Source organism: Tetrao urogallus (genome assembly GCF_951394365.1).
Source record: "Tetrao urogallus genome assembly, chromosome: 14".
In the NCBI taxonomy this organism is placed as follows: domain Eukaryota; kingdom Metazoa; phylum Chordata; class Aves; order Galliformes; family Phasianidae; genus Tetrao; species Tetrao urogallus.
In genome coordinates, this window is record NC_136827.1 from 16,513,918 (window position 1) to 16,531,110 (window position 17,193).

A 17,193-nucleotide genomic window follows, 5' to 3' on the forward strand; every position below is an offset into this window, starting at 1 on the left:
ATGATATTTAAAGCTTTGTGAAGCCCAGAGGATGCGGATGCTCACAGACAGAGCTGAATGGCCACAGGCAGCAGGAGAGCAGCCAGCACACACACAGACAGTGAAAGATCTCCGGGTAATGCCTGGCACCATGGAACAATGGAAACCCATTTTGCCATGGGCAGAATCCCCAGTTTGATAAGCAGCCACCTGATTCATGATCTGGGCACACAGCTCAGCCTGAATATTCCTGTCACTGAATACTTAAAGAAAAACAGTCATCCATATGATAAATATCACTGGTTTGGCTCAGCACACAACATTGGTTTGAAAGATTTTTGACAAGGGATTCATATAAAATGAATCATGGAATTGAATTATTTCCTCCACTTTCTCCACGTACCTTTTCCCTCAGCAAAGCTTCTTGCCCACGTTCAGCACTTCTTGTGCATGCTGACAATTGGAAATGACTTAAAATCAGCCCCAGAAGGTGCTGTGTGAAAAATAAACACTTCAGAAGCACCGTGAGGAGTTTGCAAACACGGCATGCAGGAATGAGTTCAGAGGCTATCATTGAGAGAAGGGCCCATTTCAGCTGGTTCCATCTGATCAGCACTCACCTGGACCATGCAGAGCCAGGAGATGTGCAGGTGGCAACTGCTGAGAAAGAAAATAATTATGCTCTTCCACTGCAGTGTATTTCTATTCTGTTCTATGTACATGTAAACAGCAGAAATGAGTGCAAGAGTTTCACTGAAATGATCCACAGTAATCCTTATGGCTTCGTTCAATCTCCAAATCCAAACAGCCACATCATTTCTCATTTTGACTACTCAACCCATCCACAAAAGGAAAATGTTTACGCCGTTCTTTTATTGAGATTATGTCAACCTGGAAACAGATGGACAGACAACAAGAAGGGGAAATACACTCCAGATTAATGGGAGCAAGATGTCCCAGCAGCCATTCCCAAAGTGCAGTCTGCTACACCACAGGATTTTGTCACCTGCCTAATCCAAGGGGAAAAGCACATCCAGTTGTGCCTAGAGCATCTAAGCACCCGTCAATACTGTGGCACTAGCAGGACTGCAAGAGTTCAAACTCCGTGCAGTGAGCGCCCATGGATTCCCAGGAAAACATCACAAATATCACATATACAAATGGACAGCCCGCTGTTATTAGAGAGGGATGCTTTTCTCTAGATTTTCTAATTGTTCCTCGAAAAATTTGATCTGTTCTTCGAGGTCCCTCTGTTCAATCAACAAAGAGGTCTTCATTTGCACAAAGTGCCTGTAGGCCTGGAGCTGCTGGTCGGTCAGGTATTTGGCAAGGATCCCAGCCACCACCCGCTCCCTGCGATCCAGGTTTTCTTTCAGGTCCTTTGCATCCTCCCGTTGTCTAGACAAGAGCTTGTGCCGTTCATTCAGCGATTGCTAATAGGATGAAAAAACAAAGCAGCACGCTATGAAACCTCATAATTCCTGGCAGACTGCAGATCTCCATTTGGAAGCCATGGTCGATTTAGTTTAATTGCTTCCTCTTGTGGGCTTTGTGTTCCACATGAGTTTTTTCTATATTAAATGACTCACTCTTGTGGCTTGTAAGGTAAAGACACACAGTAAATCCCACCAAGGCTCATTCCTTCCACAGAGCCCTCAGGACAAAACTCAATGCACTTCATGTTCTCATAATTTTGAGCATTCTGTGTCCATATAGTTTCAATTAGAAGCTCTTTAAGGCACGCATCTTTGTATTTTCTGTGTTGCACGTGGCCAGAGTGCCACTGTCAAGTGAAAAATATACCATGACTTAAAACCCATAGGCAAGAAAGTAACTTTGATTCAAGCAGTAAATGCTCGTCAAATACACAAGAATCAAGCCTCGTCTGTTCTATGGGATTTTAATACCCTCCACATTTTAACCAATTTTCCATCAGCTGTAATGATTGGCACAGGGAGGGCACTGCTGCAAAATCCCCAGTTTCAGGACTATGTCCGTAAGTACAGCACAGAGCAGCTGTCAGCACCTGCATCCCAAGCACAGCAGCTGGAATTCAAGGCTGCTGGGGCAACTGTAGTGACTTGTGAAAATATTGCACATGATCAAGTCTTTACAGAGCACGTTATTCCAAGTCCACAATTAATGATTTTAATGCATTTGCTATGAAGAGTACAGATGCAGCACTAAAGAAACCAGCTTGCCACCAGCCACGAAACACAAAGGCTGTTCGGTGTGAAATGCTGCCCAGAATTATTTATGCTAACGTGATGGATGTCTTAGAGCAGGTAGATCCTGCTTCTCCTCATCTAGATCTAAATAATGGCAAGCCTCTAAAGCACACAGTAAAGGTCAGAAGCACAGCTCCAGGAAACCCCAGCAGTAATGCCGTGCTTTTTTGTTTCCTAATAAGAATCACAGAATTGTAGGGGTTGGAAGGGACCTCTAGAGATCATCGAGACCAACCCCCATAAAGAAATAGCAGCAGCAGGTATTGTTTTGATAAATGCATGCCTAGAAGCAGTAAGGACAGCAGGAAATCATTGTCCCTAGGCTATACTTGTTTTCTAGAAAAAAAGGTGTATTTCAGACTTAATAAGATTTTCTGGCAGCATGAGAAAATTCCCAATTTTCCACTAGAACCTGCTGGTCAAGTTAAACTATGGGGAACTTTATCTGAAGGTACAACCACTTCCTCCTCCTGCTCCCTATAAGACAAGCTCTTATAGGGAGATAAGCTCTTATAAATGAGATAAGCTTTCTAAAGCAGCAATTACCAGTGGGCAGAAACCCACCCCAGATGCACAGGTTGTGCTCTGACCCCGGGGAGCAGCCCTGGGCTGGATGGCCCCCGCAGCTCAGCGCCGGTGTGCAGCTCACCAGCATGCAGGGCTTGTGGGAAGCGAGGCGAGTGCAGCCCCATGGGACAGATGTGGACAGAACTAATTAAGTACTTGGTGCTCTCACCTTCTCCTCAGCATCTGTGTTGCCATCGATCTTCCTCATGGCGTTCTGGACGCGGGCGAGGCGGCTGGACAAGCAGAGCAGCAGGCTCACCACCTTCTCCAGGTCGCCGATGAACATCAGGTAGCGCTCAAACTCGTTGGGCTTGCAGGCAGCACGCACGGCAGCCTCCAGCTCCTCACCACGCTCTGCACACTCCTTGGCCTCAGCAAGGACGAGCTCCCTGTCCTCTGCCAGCACCCGCACTTTGGCCCTAAGGCTGGAGATGAGCTCCAGCTGCAAAGGGAAAAAAAAGCGTAGAGAAAATGGATTGCTGAAGATAAGCCGTATCACTTACAAAGGATGGATCTTCTCATGTCATCTTTGCCCCACTTAAAGCTTAAAATAATTTCAAGCTCTGGGAAAGAAGAAAAGGAAGATTATCCATGGTATACTTAGTTCTCAAACTCTGAGAAGCAAACAACTGATCATCGCCTCAATTGGTGCCATAACTCCTCACTCAGAGAGCCAGAGTCAGCAGCGAACTGCTACAAAGACTTCCACGTGTTTAAACACGGTTATGCTCTGATACATGAGTGTGAAGCCACAGCTCCATTACTTTGCTGCACGAGGACAGACTGGAATTTCATTTCACAGAGAAAGGCAGCTGTGCAGGTGATTCCATTCAGCCCAAGGGCCTGGTGGCAGAGCAGGTGCAGGAGGCTGTCGAATACCAAAGTGTTGATATGGAAAAAGGCTCCTAGATCAGAGAGGGATAAGAACTGCCTCAGCTTGTTTAGAAATAGGCCGATGGCTCCGTAATGAGCAGCAGCAGCAGATCAACAGCAGGCAGCAGAAAATATCCCTATGCCCACAGCAGGAGGAATTTCAAGAGGGCAGATTGTAATTACCTGAGATGGAGTTTCTACAGGAAAAAAAATAGCGTAATTCCTCAAAGCTGTGTGTTACCCTTCTAAGATGCCATGCTCCTATCTGTAGGACTGGCATCCAGCCGTGCCCACCTCTATTCCCTGCAAGTATGGAAATTAATAGGCTACTAGTGTAAAATGCTGCCAAGTTCTCACCGTGTTAAAATCATTTATTATTTATTGTTCATTATTTAGGCTGCCAATTGTAATGAATTCTACAGATATGGAGACCACATTTGAATGTTAGTTCACAAGCCAGGAGCTGTGCAGGAACAAGGAAGCAAACAATCAAACAATTCCAAGCAACCCATGGGTGTGCTGCACACACTGCTCCCATGGCCTGCTGAAGGTTGGCACGTGGAAAGAGGGACCGGAATGAAATCAGGCAGAATTTAAACACCACCATTTGTGATCACCTTGCTTATTCCTAGAACATTAGCTACTGGAAAAAAAGACTGACTCAAAGTTATCCACCAAACACAATCACTGGGATAAAAGCTATGAATAAAAACGTCCACAATAATAGATGTGATGCAAATAAGTTTGTGACGTGGTGAAATAGCAATGGTTCATTTGATGCTCATCTACCTTCTTACACGTGATGTCATCTAGGTCCTTCGTGTCATCTGCACTCCTGCCCAGCGCATGGTCTCCCTTCCCAGTGGGATCTTCACTCCTTTGCTTGACGGTGAGTTCAGACTCAGGACATTCTTCTGTCACATCTCCACTGCTTTTCCTGCTGTTCAAACAGAAAATAACCTGTGACAAACACTGAGTACTGTTCACAAACGCTGCATTCTTGTTCTTAGGTGTCTCCTAAGTGAGACACCTAGAAGAGATTCTGAATCTCTTCAGAATCACTTGTGTCTCATCTCACAGCAGGGACGTTTTAGTGTTTTAAAGGCTGTGGAGTGTTTTGGCAGACAAGGTTTGTCAGTCCCTTTCAGACAGGTCTCAATCTGTTCACTGCAGTGCAGGCAGCTCAGCACACTGCTGCCATGCACTCAGTGCAGCAGCACGGCCACCAGGGCACCTCCTGTCCCTGCTCAGCCCATCTCCCTCTCACATGCAGCATGCTCAGAAGATCTGATCTGCAAAAGTTGTCAGCATGTAGAAACCATGCAGCTCAGCTAAGCAGCACCAAACTCCCCCCCAGCAGAAGGGGCTAAATTTGTCATACCTCAGATGCTCATCCACCAGTGCACAGCTTACTTATTTCTCATGCTTTCAATGCACACAGCACATTCTTTTGCATGCAGCTGTCACAGTGTGCCCTATTCTAGCTTTCTTCCCTCATGCCCCCTCAGCCTCAGATATTTTTGGACAGGTAAACCAGAAAACTATAATACTTTGCTAATGAAACAAACATTAGAAAGACACATCTTCTCAGAGCTGGTGCATGTATAACATTCACATGCTATCCCATCTTAATACAGCAGTTAATGGGTTTTGTCTACTCACTCATTCTCCCGCGCACGTCGCAGATCTGCCTTCCTTCTGTGCATTTCCAACACGGAAACGTTAACAGGGAAAAGACCCTCCATCAAGTCCAGAGCAGTTTTTCTAACAGGATAAGGCATGAGGACATCAACCAGAGAGCTGTCTTTGGCAATGAGAGCCATCGCAAGCTCCTCGTAACGCTGGTCCTCAGGAGAGCACAGCCTCCTTTGGGGCAGGTCCGTCTCCCCCTCCTGCAGATCACCACCTCGGCCGCTGTGTGCAGCTGCTTCCTTTGCACCCCGACCTGGGGCTGCACCTCCATCTCCTTGCTGAGGCTGAGCTGGCAGCACAAGGCAGCTTGCCACATTCTCCTCAGCAGCCGCAGCACTGCTTGCCTTCGGCTGCAGCTCCGGGCACGTCGTTAAAGCACTGCCAGTCTGAGATCCACTTCTGCTTTTCTTTTCTATTTGAGCATCGTCCCTGCTTCCTTTTCTTGGGCTGGGGATAGAGCTGCTGGCAGCTGGCTCCTCACTGTGCTGACACAGAGAGCTTCCAACAACACTGTCTCGATCTTCGTGGTTCTGGCATCCGTCTCCCCTGGGATCATGGGAACTGTAAGAATAAAGACAGATGTTCCCTTTACTGGAGATGATTCCTCTATAGCAGACACTTTGCCATACTGCTAAGCAGCTGCAGGTAACTGAAGGGAAAGGCCACCATAAGCAATTATGTTCATAAAGGTACAGTAAGCAGGAGCAGGTACTTGTAAAATATATGTAGGACCAAATCTGTGAGTGCAGAGGCCCCTCTGAACTCCAGGTGACTGCAGCCCACCCTCTGCAGAAATGGTGTTCATGCATACACACCCACATGAAAACGAGCAGAGCAGCCCAGCCATGCGTGTGAATAGCAGGGTGCTGACATGACTGAAGGAACAAAACTTTCTTTGCCCACTAGCACCTTTTTAAATAAAATACTGTGATTGTGAAGGCAGAAAGGAAAAGCCGAGGGTTTCAATAAAAGGGGCTTTTTTTTAAGCCTTGATTTGACTTGACTTACAAACTTCAAAGTTGTAGACACAAAGCAGAAGTTTTGTCCCACAGAATGGGCACAGAGTTCACCTCAGTGCTTGTCAACCTAAACTAAGGTCACAAAGTCAACACAGCCGAGAGAAAAATCTGTCCTTTCCCCACCCCTGCTGCTCACCCTGGTGCAACAGATGGCATCGGCCTTCCCAAAGCCAACCTAATGTAAGTATTTTACTTCCCTGACAGAGAATGGACCAGTGGAGGGACTTCCCAGCTAGGGATAGGGATGGTAGCCTTGGGAAGAGATGCACACAGTGACCAAAGTCACTCTCCCTGCAAGTCTTACATGGGACAACCTTTGTAGTAATTAACAGCACAAACAACACCTGTATGCTCTGCATTTCCCACCACAGCTCAATAGCACTTTCTTGGGAAGGAAACCAAGAGAACAAATAAGATACAAGTGCTGCAGTGAAATCCATACTTCAAGTTCTTTCCCAAAGATAATCATCTAAATTAGTTACTAATCAAACCAGCTACTGGCTTTTCATCTCTGTTACTCAGCACGTGGTACAGAACTCTGATCAAACACTTTTCTGCCCTTCCACTGCTCTGTCTTAAACCCCAAGTGAAACTCACTGAGCTCCCAAGCTAAAAGGGAACGTTTAAGCAAAATTCCAAATCTCAGGAAGCTGTGAATGACTTTTGCCAAGAGGAGCAGGCCTCCAGGAGCCATCGGGGGCTGCTCAAGTGACTGAAACAGCAGAAATCCTATTTATAGAGGTTATTATACAGGCGTCAGCTTCATTTCTGTGTTGAGACAAAGCTCAGGTTCTCTTTACCCCTGCTGCTAAAGCAAGCAAAACGGATAGCAAGACTGAACACACCTTGCTTCTAGCTAGTTATTTGTACACAGCACGGTATGTCTTTTTTTCTTTGAGAAAGCAGAGCCCCAAGGCTTCACTGTCACCCAGGAGGCACACATGCACACACACACACACACATATGCACACACACACACACACACGCAGCACTGCAGCCCGTGCTGCTCAGCGCAGCTGCGGCCGTCTCCAATAGTCACACGAGGGAGCTGTGCTTCCAGAGGAGCAGCTCAGGCACACAGCACTGACACACTCCTCCGCTGAGGAGAAATGATGTTAAAGGTCACTCCAATATGAAAATAGGTTTTTTGTTTTTTGTTTTTAAAGCATAGTACACAAATATTCCCGCATGGCCAACAAAGGATGCTAAGAAAGGAAGATGGAAGCAGGAAGTCAAACCCAGCACTAAGCTGTCACTGCTTGAACATGGGCTCTGCTACGCTTTAGGAGCGGATAAACCCATCCCCAGAAGATGGGCTACCCCAACACAGAGCAGTGATGAGGCCAGAGGGGCTCTGAGTGCAGGAGGGACTCCAGGAGGTTTTGTGCTTCTGGGTGAGCTCTGCCCTGCCCCATGAGCTCAGGTCGGGGGGTTTTGTCCCTCTCCAGGCAGAAGAAGACAGCCATGTGCCCCACAGCAGTGCTCCTGCAGCCTTACCTGGGGGTGCTGATGTGGTTTCCACAAGGCTGGGCTGGTGGCACCGCACAGCTGGCACATCTGTCTGCAGCCTGGAAATGAGAGCAGCACACAGTACAGGCGGCGCTCAGACCACGCAGCTGCATTATCAACAGATGGGTCCTTCACTTGGATTCCAGTTGTTTGGGAGTTTCCCAAAGGGTTGGCTTTGGACACAAGCTTTTCTTCCAGCCCCCATCCACCTCCCCCCCTTTGCAATAGCTGTGCACTAATTGTGCATGTGCTTCTGCCCAGACCAAGCACACTTCTGTCACAGAAAGTTCCTTCCTTTATACACTCATGTTGCAGCTCTTTGCATAAAGGACACCTTGTTTGTCTGCAATACATCCTTACAAAATATTTTTGAGAATACCACAGTTATTGGTAACCATAAATACATAATACATCACAATTGTCAGCACTTCTCTTCAAATCCCCCCTCCCAATTACTTCTGCACGCTGCAAAAGCAGAGCACAGGCTTTGCTTTCAAGCAGCAATGTAGCATTTCCTATGGATTAAGCAGACAGGCCTTCACCCCAACTTCTTCCACCTCCTGCCAGAAGCCAAGCACTGATCTCCTCTCACTCCTGATGAGGAGCAGGTTTCCCAGTGACCAGCCCACCCGCTTTCTCTGCAGCAGAAGGCTGCACCCTGCCATCCCAACACTGCTCACCTGCATGGAAGGATGCTCCACTTCCCTCCCCTGGGCAGCAGCACCTGACAGAGGGATGCTGTGCACAGACACACACTCAGTGCTGCAGCTGCAATCCGGTGCTGCAGGATGCAGGCTGGGCTTTGCTGGCACCGTCCTGCATCCACCGTCTGCGTTTGGTGAGGGAACAGGTGAGGAAGGAGGGAAAACATCTGGTGCTGCTTCTTCAGAGAACACCTGGCAGGAAGCATCATTGCTTGGTGTCTTTCTGCTCTCACCGAGGTTGGAGCTCCTGCCAGGAGGCCATTTAGGATGCGAAGGCCCCGTCTGCAGGGGCAGTTTATGGAGTGGGGCGTGCTGCGTGCTGCCTGGTCTCTGACTGATCTTCCGTTCCATGTACTCCATCAGCGCAGTGTGCTGGATTTGCTTCAGCTCCGTCCTGGAGATGCTCGAACTGGAAAGAGCCCTGCCTCTGCTCTCCGAAGTCCTTCTCCTGGCTGTGGCCATATCCTGCTCGGTGCTCTCATCGTTGCCTCTGCTCCCCTGGACTTCCTTGTCTGCCAGCAGATTGAGTTTGTCAGGTTCAGAATAGCACAGTTTCTTTTCCTCTTTTGTCAACCTTTTCCTTCCCCCTAATCGACCTGCTTGTGGCCTCTTAATTTCTGTGTCTTTATTGAAACCTTCCAAGGATTCTAGGTGAGAAGCAGAACAAGGAGCAGGTTTGGAATCTTCGTTTGCATTGGACAATGAGAAAGATCTAAGGTGCTCAATTGAAGGCCTTTTGGAGGGCTTTTGTCTCAGTCTGACAGGCAAACTCATTTGTAAGTCTTTTCTTTTAAAGGAAGTTTCTCTCAGAACCTTTTTCTGAGCCACTTTAAGTTTCTCTCTGTAGTCATTCTTAGAACTCTCCTCCACGGATGAAGCAGGAGTCCCGAGAGCGATGTCTTCGGCCTCGTTCAGGGGATCCCCATTGGCACAGTGCTGGCGATGCTCAGCCTTTCGGGTCTGACTGCTTTCCCTCTGCATCTCTGTGCTCCATGCTGAGGCAGCTTGGCTGCTTGTTGCAAATCCCTTTGGTGAGCTCCTCACACCCTCTGGACATTGTGTGAGCTTAGTGTGGTGTGTGGCGTTGGCAGCCCTTCCCCCAGACAGGTAATAAAGCATCGGAGTTGTCTGTCTGGTTATTTGCTCACCAGCAGGATCATACAGTGCCTGTCTTAAGAGCTCTTGCTGAAGTGCAGGCTGACATTTCTGATAAGGAACAGGAGGTTGCTCTTGCTCTAGCTGCACATTAAGGCCAGGACTGCTGCTATTGGCACAACCTTCATTCACAGGCTGTGATGAGGAATCTTCCTTTGATCTAAGAAAAGCCATTTGCTCAGTATTATCGCAGCACTGCTTATTGCCATGATCCAACTTTCCAGAGGGAGGCTGCTCCAATTCTACAGCATCACTGCTGCAGGATAGCGGCGATTTCTGCATTTTGCCTGGTGGGTTCAGAAGCGGTTCCCTAACAACACTCCCGATTTCTCCTTTGTAGTCATAGCACCCATTTTTATCTGTACAGATGCTGAACTTCCTGGATGCATTTTTTATAAGGAGAGCATTCTCCGTACATTTCAAGTCACAAATGTCCTCAAACACCTCCTGACCCACGTTCAGAGGCAGCTCAGCACGGAGCGGGCACTGAGCGCACAGTGGGGATCCCTTCCATCGGCTTTGCAGCTCTGCATCCCCGAGCACTGCCCGGTGTGCACTGCATGGGCACAGCTCACCCCCTCCTGCATCACCAGCAGCACCAGGGCTGCTGTGTGCACATGTGTAGGGCCTGGGCTTCACCTCTTCAGAAACACAGTGCATGTGAGCTGAACCGTAAGCAGACAGAATTTTAGGGATGTTAGCCATGGAATCAGTCTTCAAATATTCTTGAAAAATGAAGGAAGATGGCCTGCTGTAAACGTGGGGATTACTTCTCCTCACAGGCTTTTGGGATGGGCTCCACTCTCCATTTTCTTCCATTTTTAACCCCTGAAGTTTTGATACAGATATTCCATCTGCAGAACCAGAAGGACCCTTATTTTCCAGAGCCCTTCTTCTAGCTGCCACCATAGCTGGCTCACCGCTTCCAGCCCCTGTTTGGCCATGCAATGCACTCACCGGCTGGCTGTCCACGCAAGGAGCTGACTGCTGCACACTGCACTCACTGAGACCTCCAGAGTTCCGCCTCCCTCTCCCCTTTGTGCTTTCCAGGTGTCTGGTGACTCTGTAGCTGTCGAGTCGCATGGGAGGAGAGGGCGGAGGTGCAGCCGGAGGCAGCAGTCCCTGGTCCAGCGTCCCACGGGAAGGAGTGCCACTGCTGCACTCAGCAAGAGCAGGGCTGTGAGAGGAAGCAGGGATGCCTTGGGCTGGTGCCTGGCACGGCTGCAGGCATCTGAGAGCAGAGCTTGCTGCGCTGAGGTTATAAATGCCTCTTACGTATTCCGAGTCCATGTACGGTACCTGCTCTGAAGCTGAACAGCAGTCTGCTTCATAACACGATGGGGTGTGATACTCTGGAACATTTGAACTCCCTGAGAAAGAGCTGTACGCAGAGTCTGCTCGCCCAGGGAGGTACAGGACGTGGTCTGTGCTGCCAAGGGATGGCACTGGGGACAGACGGCTGCTGTCAGGAGCAGCTGTGGGCTCCATCAGTGCTCCTATTCCGCCGCCGTGCCTGCGAGGCCATCTCTCTGTCTCGTTCTCAGATACAGCCATGGGGAAGACTTTCCAGGAAGCTGTTCAATTAGATATCCACACCCACGTTGTTGGAAAAGCCCATTTTGCACTGCAGCCACATTTCAACAGTATTTACAGGATCCTAACATGGAAAGGAGAAAAAAAGAATGGTGAAAGAGAGTGGGTGGGAGGATGGTGGCACTCAGGGAGAGCAGGCAGTTAGCATCACACACCTGTTGAAAATGGGAACTAGAAAACAATGTTCAGAGAAGCTACATAGCTTCAGTAGGTACAGGGATTTTGAAACCATCAATTCCTTTACTGCAAAACAACAACTAAGTTTTTAATAACAAGAGTTCTCTAGATCTTTACTAAATGTAAGGCTGCATACAACTGGAAGACACCTTCTTGTTATGACTGCAAATACCAAGGGACAAAATCAGAGCCTGATTCTGAGTCTACCTACAAATAAATCTGAGAGGTTGAAATTCCAGCTCAGATGCTCCCTGATCCCAGAGGTACCCAAACACAGCACAGACAGGGCTCCATGAAAAGCCCAAGGGATGCAGAGCTGTGCTTTGGGAGATGCTCACAGCCATGGGTCGGCACCCAGCTCTCAGCTGGATCAACGCAGCCCTCCTCTGAACAGCAGGAGGTTTTGCAAACACAATGCTGCAATTACAACTCGCAGAGTGCACCTGACCCTGCCAGCACCTCTGTTCAGTATTTCTGTTCAGAAGCTCTCATACAGAACATGTGGACAGTAGCACAGGGATTAGCCCAGAAGAACGATCAAACGGGAAGAAATCATGATGACCATGATGACCATTAGCCCCCCAGAGCCCTGCTCCTCTGAGCCTTCCATTGCTTCTCAGGGGAGCGAGAACCAAACGAACAGGATGTAAACGATGCCCTGTTGAAGTGAACATAAATTGGAACATAAATTCATGCCATGTCAATCCATGCTTAAAAATACCTATCCTGGAAGACCCTTCCCAGAGCCTTACAGCAAGTGCCTTGAGGAGACCAGTGGTACCTGGGAGAGGGGTTCTGTGGTCAGTAACAAAATCACAGATTTCAAACAACAGGCAAATGCTTTTATGCCTGATGTTAGGACCTGCTCTGCCAACATTCCAGAGGCACCAGAATAAAGTTCACATGCAACAAATACAGAACTCTTGTGGAGTCGAGAAAGCAGCCCATGTTCATTAGCAGCACTTGACATTTACTCTGAGTCTTACACAACACACACAGGTTTACTCTGAGAAATGGGATCTCTGCAGGCAGCCATGTAAGGGGCACCAGCAGGCTGCAGGAGGTGGCCATGCTGTGTGTGACCCCCCTGGCTGCTTCTGCAGCTTTACACCCCTCTGATGTGCACACAGGTGGTACAAATCCCAATGGAAACCCAACCCGGTGAGCCTGACAGGCCACAGGCAGTGGCTGCATTTAGGAACTCCCATTTAGATCAGCTGTAAGGATCAATTAGTTATTAAAAGAAGGCAAACAAATAAACAGATCCAAGAGCCTTCAGAAATGAGCTCCTCCATAGCGATGCTCCTCTTGGAGAAAGGCAAATGGTTTCCAGATCCTACTGCAGTTCTGCACGTCTGTCTTCATCACAGAGGTTGGACTCAGATTTCCATCCTCTGTTCCTGACAGCACACAGAGCAGGGGGCCTCGCAGGGCTGGCAGACAGACAGATCCCAGGGCTGATGCTGCTGTTTAATCAAAAAACACCACATTCCTGCCCTGTTTCAAAGACAGTCATGGTATCATTCATCTTCCACCAAAGGAAGAGATGGATGGAAGCCAAAATACACCAGTTAATCTATAAAGAGAACTTGGACTTGTGGGGCACAGTAAATAAATTAACGAGTTTCTGAGAAATGAAAGGAGCGTAACGCCACAAGGTTGGAATTTCTGCTGTGTTCTTCCAGAAATTGCAGTCAGAAATTGACCCGAGGACACACTGTGAGGTTCCCTCTCCCTCTTCTAACATCATCTAACATGCAGCTGTGTATTAGTCTCTCCTTGGTAAAGGGGTGACACAACAAACATCAACAGCTGCTGCTGAAGTTCCCTGTCTTTTTCATCACAACACGTTGAAGAATTTCAAGAAATAAAAACCTTAGAAATCTGGTGAAACAAAAACTGGAGGTTTCCTGAAGCCACAGAAGGAGAAAAGCAGACGAGAGAGCGGTGATGCTGGTACAGAGCACAGCCAGACTGCACCACCTGTGCTGTTACCCCGGGTTGCCCACATCACCTGCAGAGCAGACGGCCTCAGAACAGCACCATCCTCAGCCATGTGCTCCCATGCAGTTCTGTGAGCTCCAGCACAACCGGAGCTGCCCAGGATGAAGCCCTGTGGGAACCACGAGAGAACCATGAGGCAGATTCCCCCATCATTCTGATCTTCGTTTTCTAGTCAAAACTGTGTTCCAGTGGAACTTCTCCAGGCAGCTCTTTTACATCCCGACCACTGCTAACAGGCCGAGCCAAGTCTTTGTCTGGGACGTGCTGGCACGGTTCCATGGAAGTCATGGTGCTACCCTGATTTACAACATGACTTTGGCACTCACTTTCCACAGCTATGTGTAGAATTTAAACAACAGTCGTGCTTTGGTTTTATGTACATCGGTGAAAGAGCTCTTGTGGTTTCCTATGCCAGTGTTTCCCAAGATCTCTTTCCCCCCGTTATTTCAGGCTACCCCTGTTTGTCACTTACAGTGAAGTCAGCAACAAAACCAATTTATGTCTCAAGCTTATATGGCACCATAAATAACAGGAAATATACAACTTCAGCTCCTTTGAAGGGGAAGGTAAGACCATCTGAGCTGGAAAAAGCAGCAGCCACCACTGACCCACTGTTTGCAGGAGGACATGGATGCTCACAGGACGTCATGGGACGTTCCTTCCCTAGCTGCTCTCTCTCCTGCTCCCTCATGAAGCTGCCTGCAGCCTTTCCTCCTGGTAGCCAAGTGCCAGATAAGCAGGAGAATTTTTTCTCCACTGCAGTGCCCTCTGCTCCCACTCTTGCCATGGCTCTGATTTCCTTTAAGTGCAAGCTTACAATTGCACATCTTCGAAGTGACAGAAAAGTAGTAAGAGCTGAAGTTATCTGCTGTTCTCCAGCAGTCTCTACTAAAATTTAAATAATATGATAATGAAACACATCTAGAGAGAAAACCTATTGCTGCATTTGTCATCCTATTTGGAAAGACATTGCTTAAACTCTGGCAGAAAAAAAAAATCATTGACCTCAGTGTGTAAATAAGTACATAAAAGCTGCCGTTCTCCCTCCACAAGAGCAAGAATTTTCTTAAAACCCAACTGACACAACCAGTGATGCTGCTGTTCTCTCAGCTGGTGTAGCACACCCTCATGGAGCTGCCTCTGGCTCTCAGAATGCCCTGGCAAATTTGTAACACAGTGGGTTCGTGGGTTCCAGATTAGCTCACTGTATTTTCACTGTAAACCTCCAGAAGCAAAAAGAAAAAAAAAGTTGAATTAAAAGTATATCTGAACAAAGGAGACTGCAAGGTGAAGGGAGGTGCGTTAACAGCACGTCATTCCAGGTGCCCAAGGAAGAACTAAGCCCACTAACAACTGCTAAGGGCCGGACAGAAGCGTTCTTTCTAAAAACTCTGAACAAAAATTAAAAAGTTAATTTCACTTCTGTTCACTTCTTTCTTATGTTTACTCCCGTTCTGCCCAGGAAACTGCACACGGAGCACAGCCCTCTATGCAAAGCAGTTTGCAAACACAAACATACGGCCTGTGCTGCATACATCTGACAAAGTAACGCGGTGAACAAAAGCATGAAAACGAGCAGCAGGATCTCAGCAAGGACAGCGAGGAGCCCAGTGCTGCACGGCAGGCGGGCGGCCAAAGCAGAAGGCGGTGCAGACGTGCTCTGTGCCCAGGCTGGGCGCTCTCTGGGCTCCAATAAAGTGTCTTAGATTTGTTCCAAGTTTCTGCCGTGACAGCAGACAAAAAGAACAGGAGTGGCACAGCCGTGCCAGCAGGTTCATGTTGCTGCTGCCCATGCTGTTGGTTGACTCAGCTTGACACAAGTGCTGTACGCTGAGATTCCTCCTTCAGACAAAAGCTTACCAAGGCAGCCCCAGAGCATGCTGCGAGGCTGTGGTCCTGCTGATGGCCGTGGTTCTCACAGGCTGCCAGCAGCACCCCATCACACCAAGGGAAGGCGTTGTGTTGCACAACCCTGAGGTCTTTGCGACCAGCTGAACAGGTGAGAGCCTCGTGTCTCCAGCACACGTGTTGTGCGCAGAGAAGAGTCAGCGACCTGCTGCTTGCTGTTAGCAACTTACTGCTCCTTTAAGGGCAAGCTTTCTTCTAGTTACAGCCTGTTCCTGTTTGACCTCGTTTAGATGACATCAGGTGCTGCTAATTAACCTGTAACTCATTTACAGGTACACACAGTGCTTGCCCCAACACAGTGCCACCCCCCTGTGTCTGACACAGAACTGTTTTCTGTGTCAAATCTCCATTAATCTCAGTAAGCCCTGGGGAGCAGAACCTCGCACTGAATGCAGCCATGCAGGACCCTTGCTCACGTGTTCACTTCCACTGAAGTTTACCAAGTTTACAGTTTACCAAGGCAATCTTTCCACCAGAGGAGCAGGAATGGCTACTTAATGAACACAAGCAGAGCTCAAACCTTCATTTGGGACTGACCTATCAGTGTCAGTGGATGAAAAATTATACCTGCACCACATTTTGGGAAATCCAAGAGGATTTCCTCTCCAAAGGATTCTGGAGATAAATGTGACATGCTGCAAAGAGGTCGGCCTGCACAAAGCTTCACAGACCTATTTCTGTAAAACGTCCCCTTTTGAACAAACAGGTCTGTGGAAAGAAAGGTAAAAAAGCCCACAGCTTTTGATACAGATTAATCCATATCAAACTACAACATGCAACTGTTCTCCAAAGAACACAAAGCAAACACTGTGACCAACCTCCCAGCGTTGTGCCATGTACGTGTTTGTGAATGACCTGCTTCTTATCAAAGGGTAAACACTTTGTGTAAATATTAGCCAAAATTCTTCAGATTCCAATCACTTGCACAGTCTTCAGCACCTGATCCAGCTGTTCTGCGGGCCACCTGATTTAATGGCTCCCGGCTCCATGGGCAGCACTGTGCAGCAGCTCCCTGGGGGCTCCCGCAGCCCCATCCAGGACTTCCTGCACACAAACCCATGGGCACACCATGTGGATGACCCACACATTCCCACTGACTGCATCTCTGCTTTCCAGACGCATCACGTCTCAGCAGGAGCTGTTCCTCTGACCAGACTGTAATATCCAGCAATTCCAGACAGATGTCTGCAGTCTTCAGATTCTGCCACTTTCACACGACTGTCAGAAGGGTGAGGGAAGGAGAAGGACGGCACAGCCACAAAAGCACAGCCCATCCTTGTGCCAGCAGCCCTGCAAGCCTGTCCCAGCTTTCCTTTTTACCAAATAGATACATTGCCTTTCTTTTGCCCCTCTACTTTACAATACTGAACTTTCAACTTTAGGTTTCAAACTTGCCTTGTAGGAGAGCAGCATATGAAGGTACCACCTGCAACATTCTCATCAGCCAACTGGAAAACACATCTGCTAATGGGTGTTTTCTAAAGTACCACATTCCCCACCCAGTGCCATTCCCAGGGTTATCACACAGGCTGCTGCCTGGGGGCTGCTGGGGAGATCGTGCACCCAAACAAGGCTGCCTTACAGACACGCAGTGGGAAGAAAGTCAAAGTGCTGGGCGTTAGTGAGACAGAGCTGAAATGGGATTGGGATGTGGCTGGTGCCTCTGAAGCGCACAGAAATAAACGTCACCACTGTTTGAGAAATGAGTTTCATGTAAAAGCCACAGAAACAGACTTTTGGCTTTCTGGAGCCATGAGAAGTGTCCTGACTAATTCAGAAGGGGAT

At 48.3% G+C, this 17,193-nt stretch overlaps 1 protein-coding gene across 1 annotated transcript; it reads right to left on the reverse strand.

The window, feature by feature from the left end:
• Positions 1–1,157: 1,157 nt before the first annotated feature.
• Positions 1,158–11,280, reverse strand: SHROOM1 (shroom family member 1; the record flags this gene model as incomplete). The annotated part of the gene is made up of 6 exons (XM_079542280.1): positions 1,158–1,412; positions 2,944–3,253; positions 4,399–4,587; positions 5,310–5,539; positions 5,821–5,900; positions 8,805–11,280. The coding sequence occupies 6 exons, from the start codon at positions 11,278–11,280 to the stop codon at positions 1,158–1,160; spliced, it is 3,540 nt and encodes a 1,179-aa protein (XP_079398406.1).
• Positions 11,281–17,193: the final 5,913 nt, after the last annotated feature.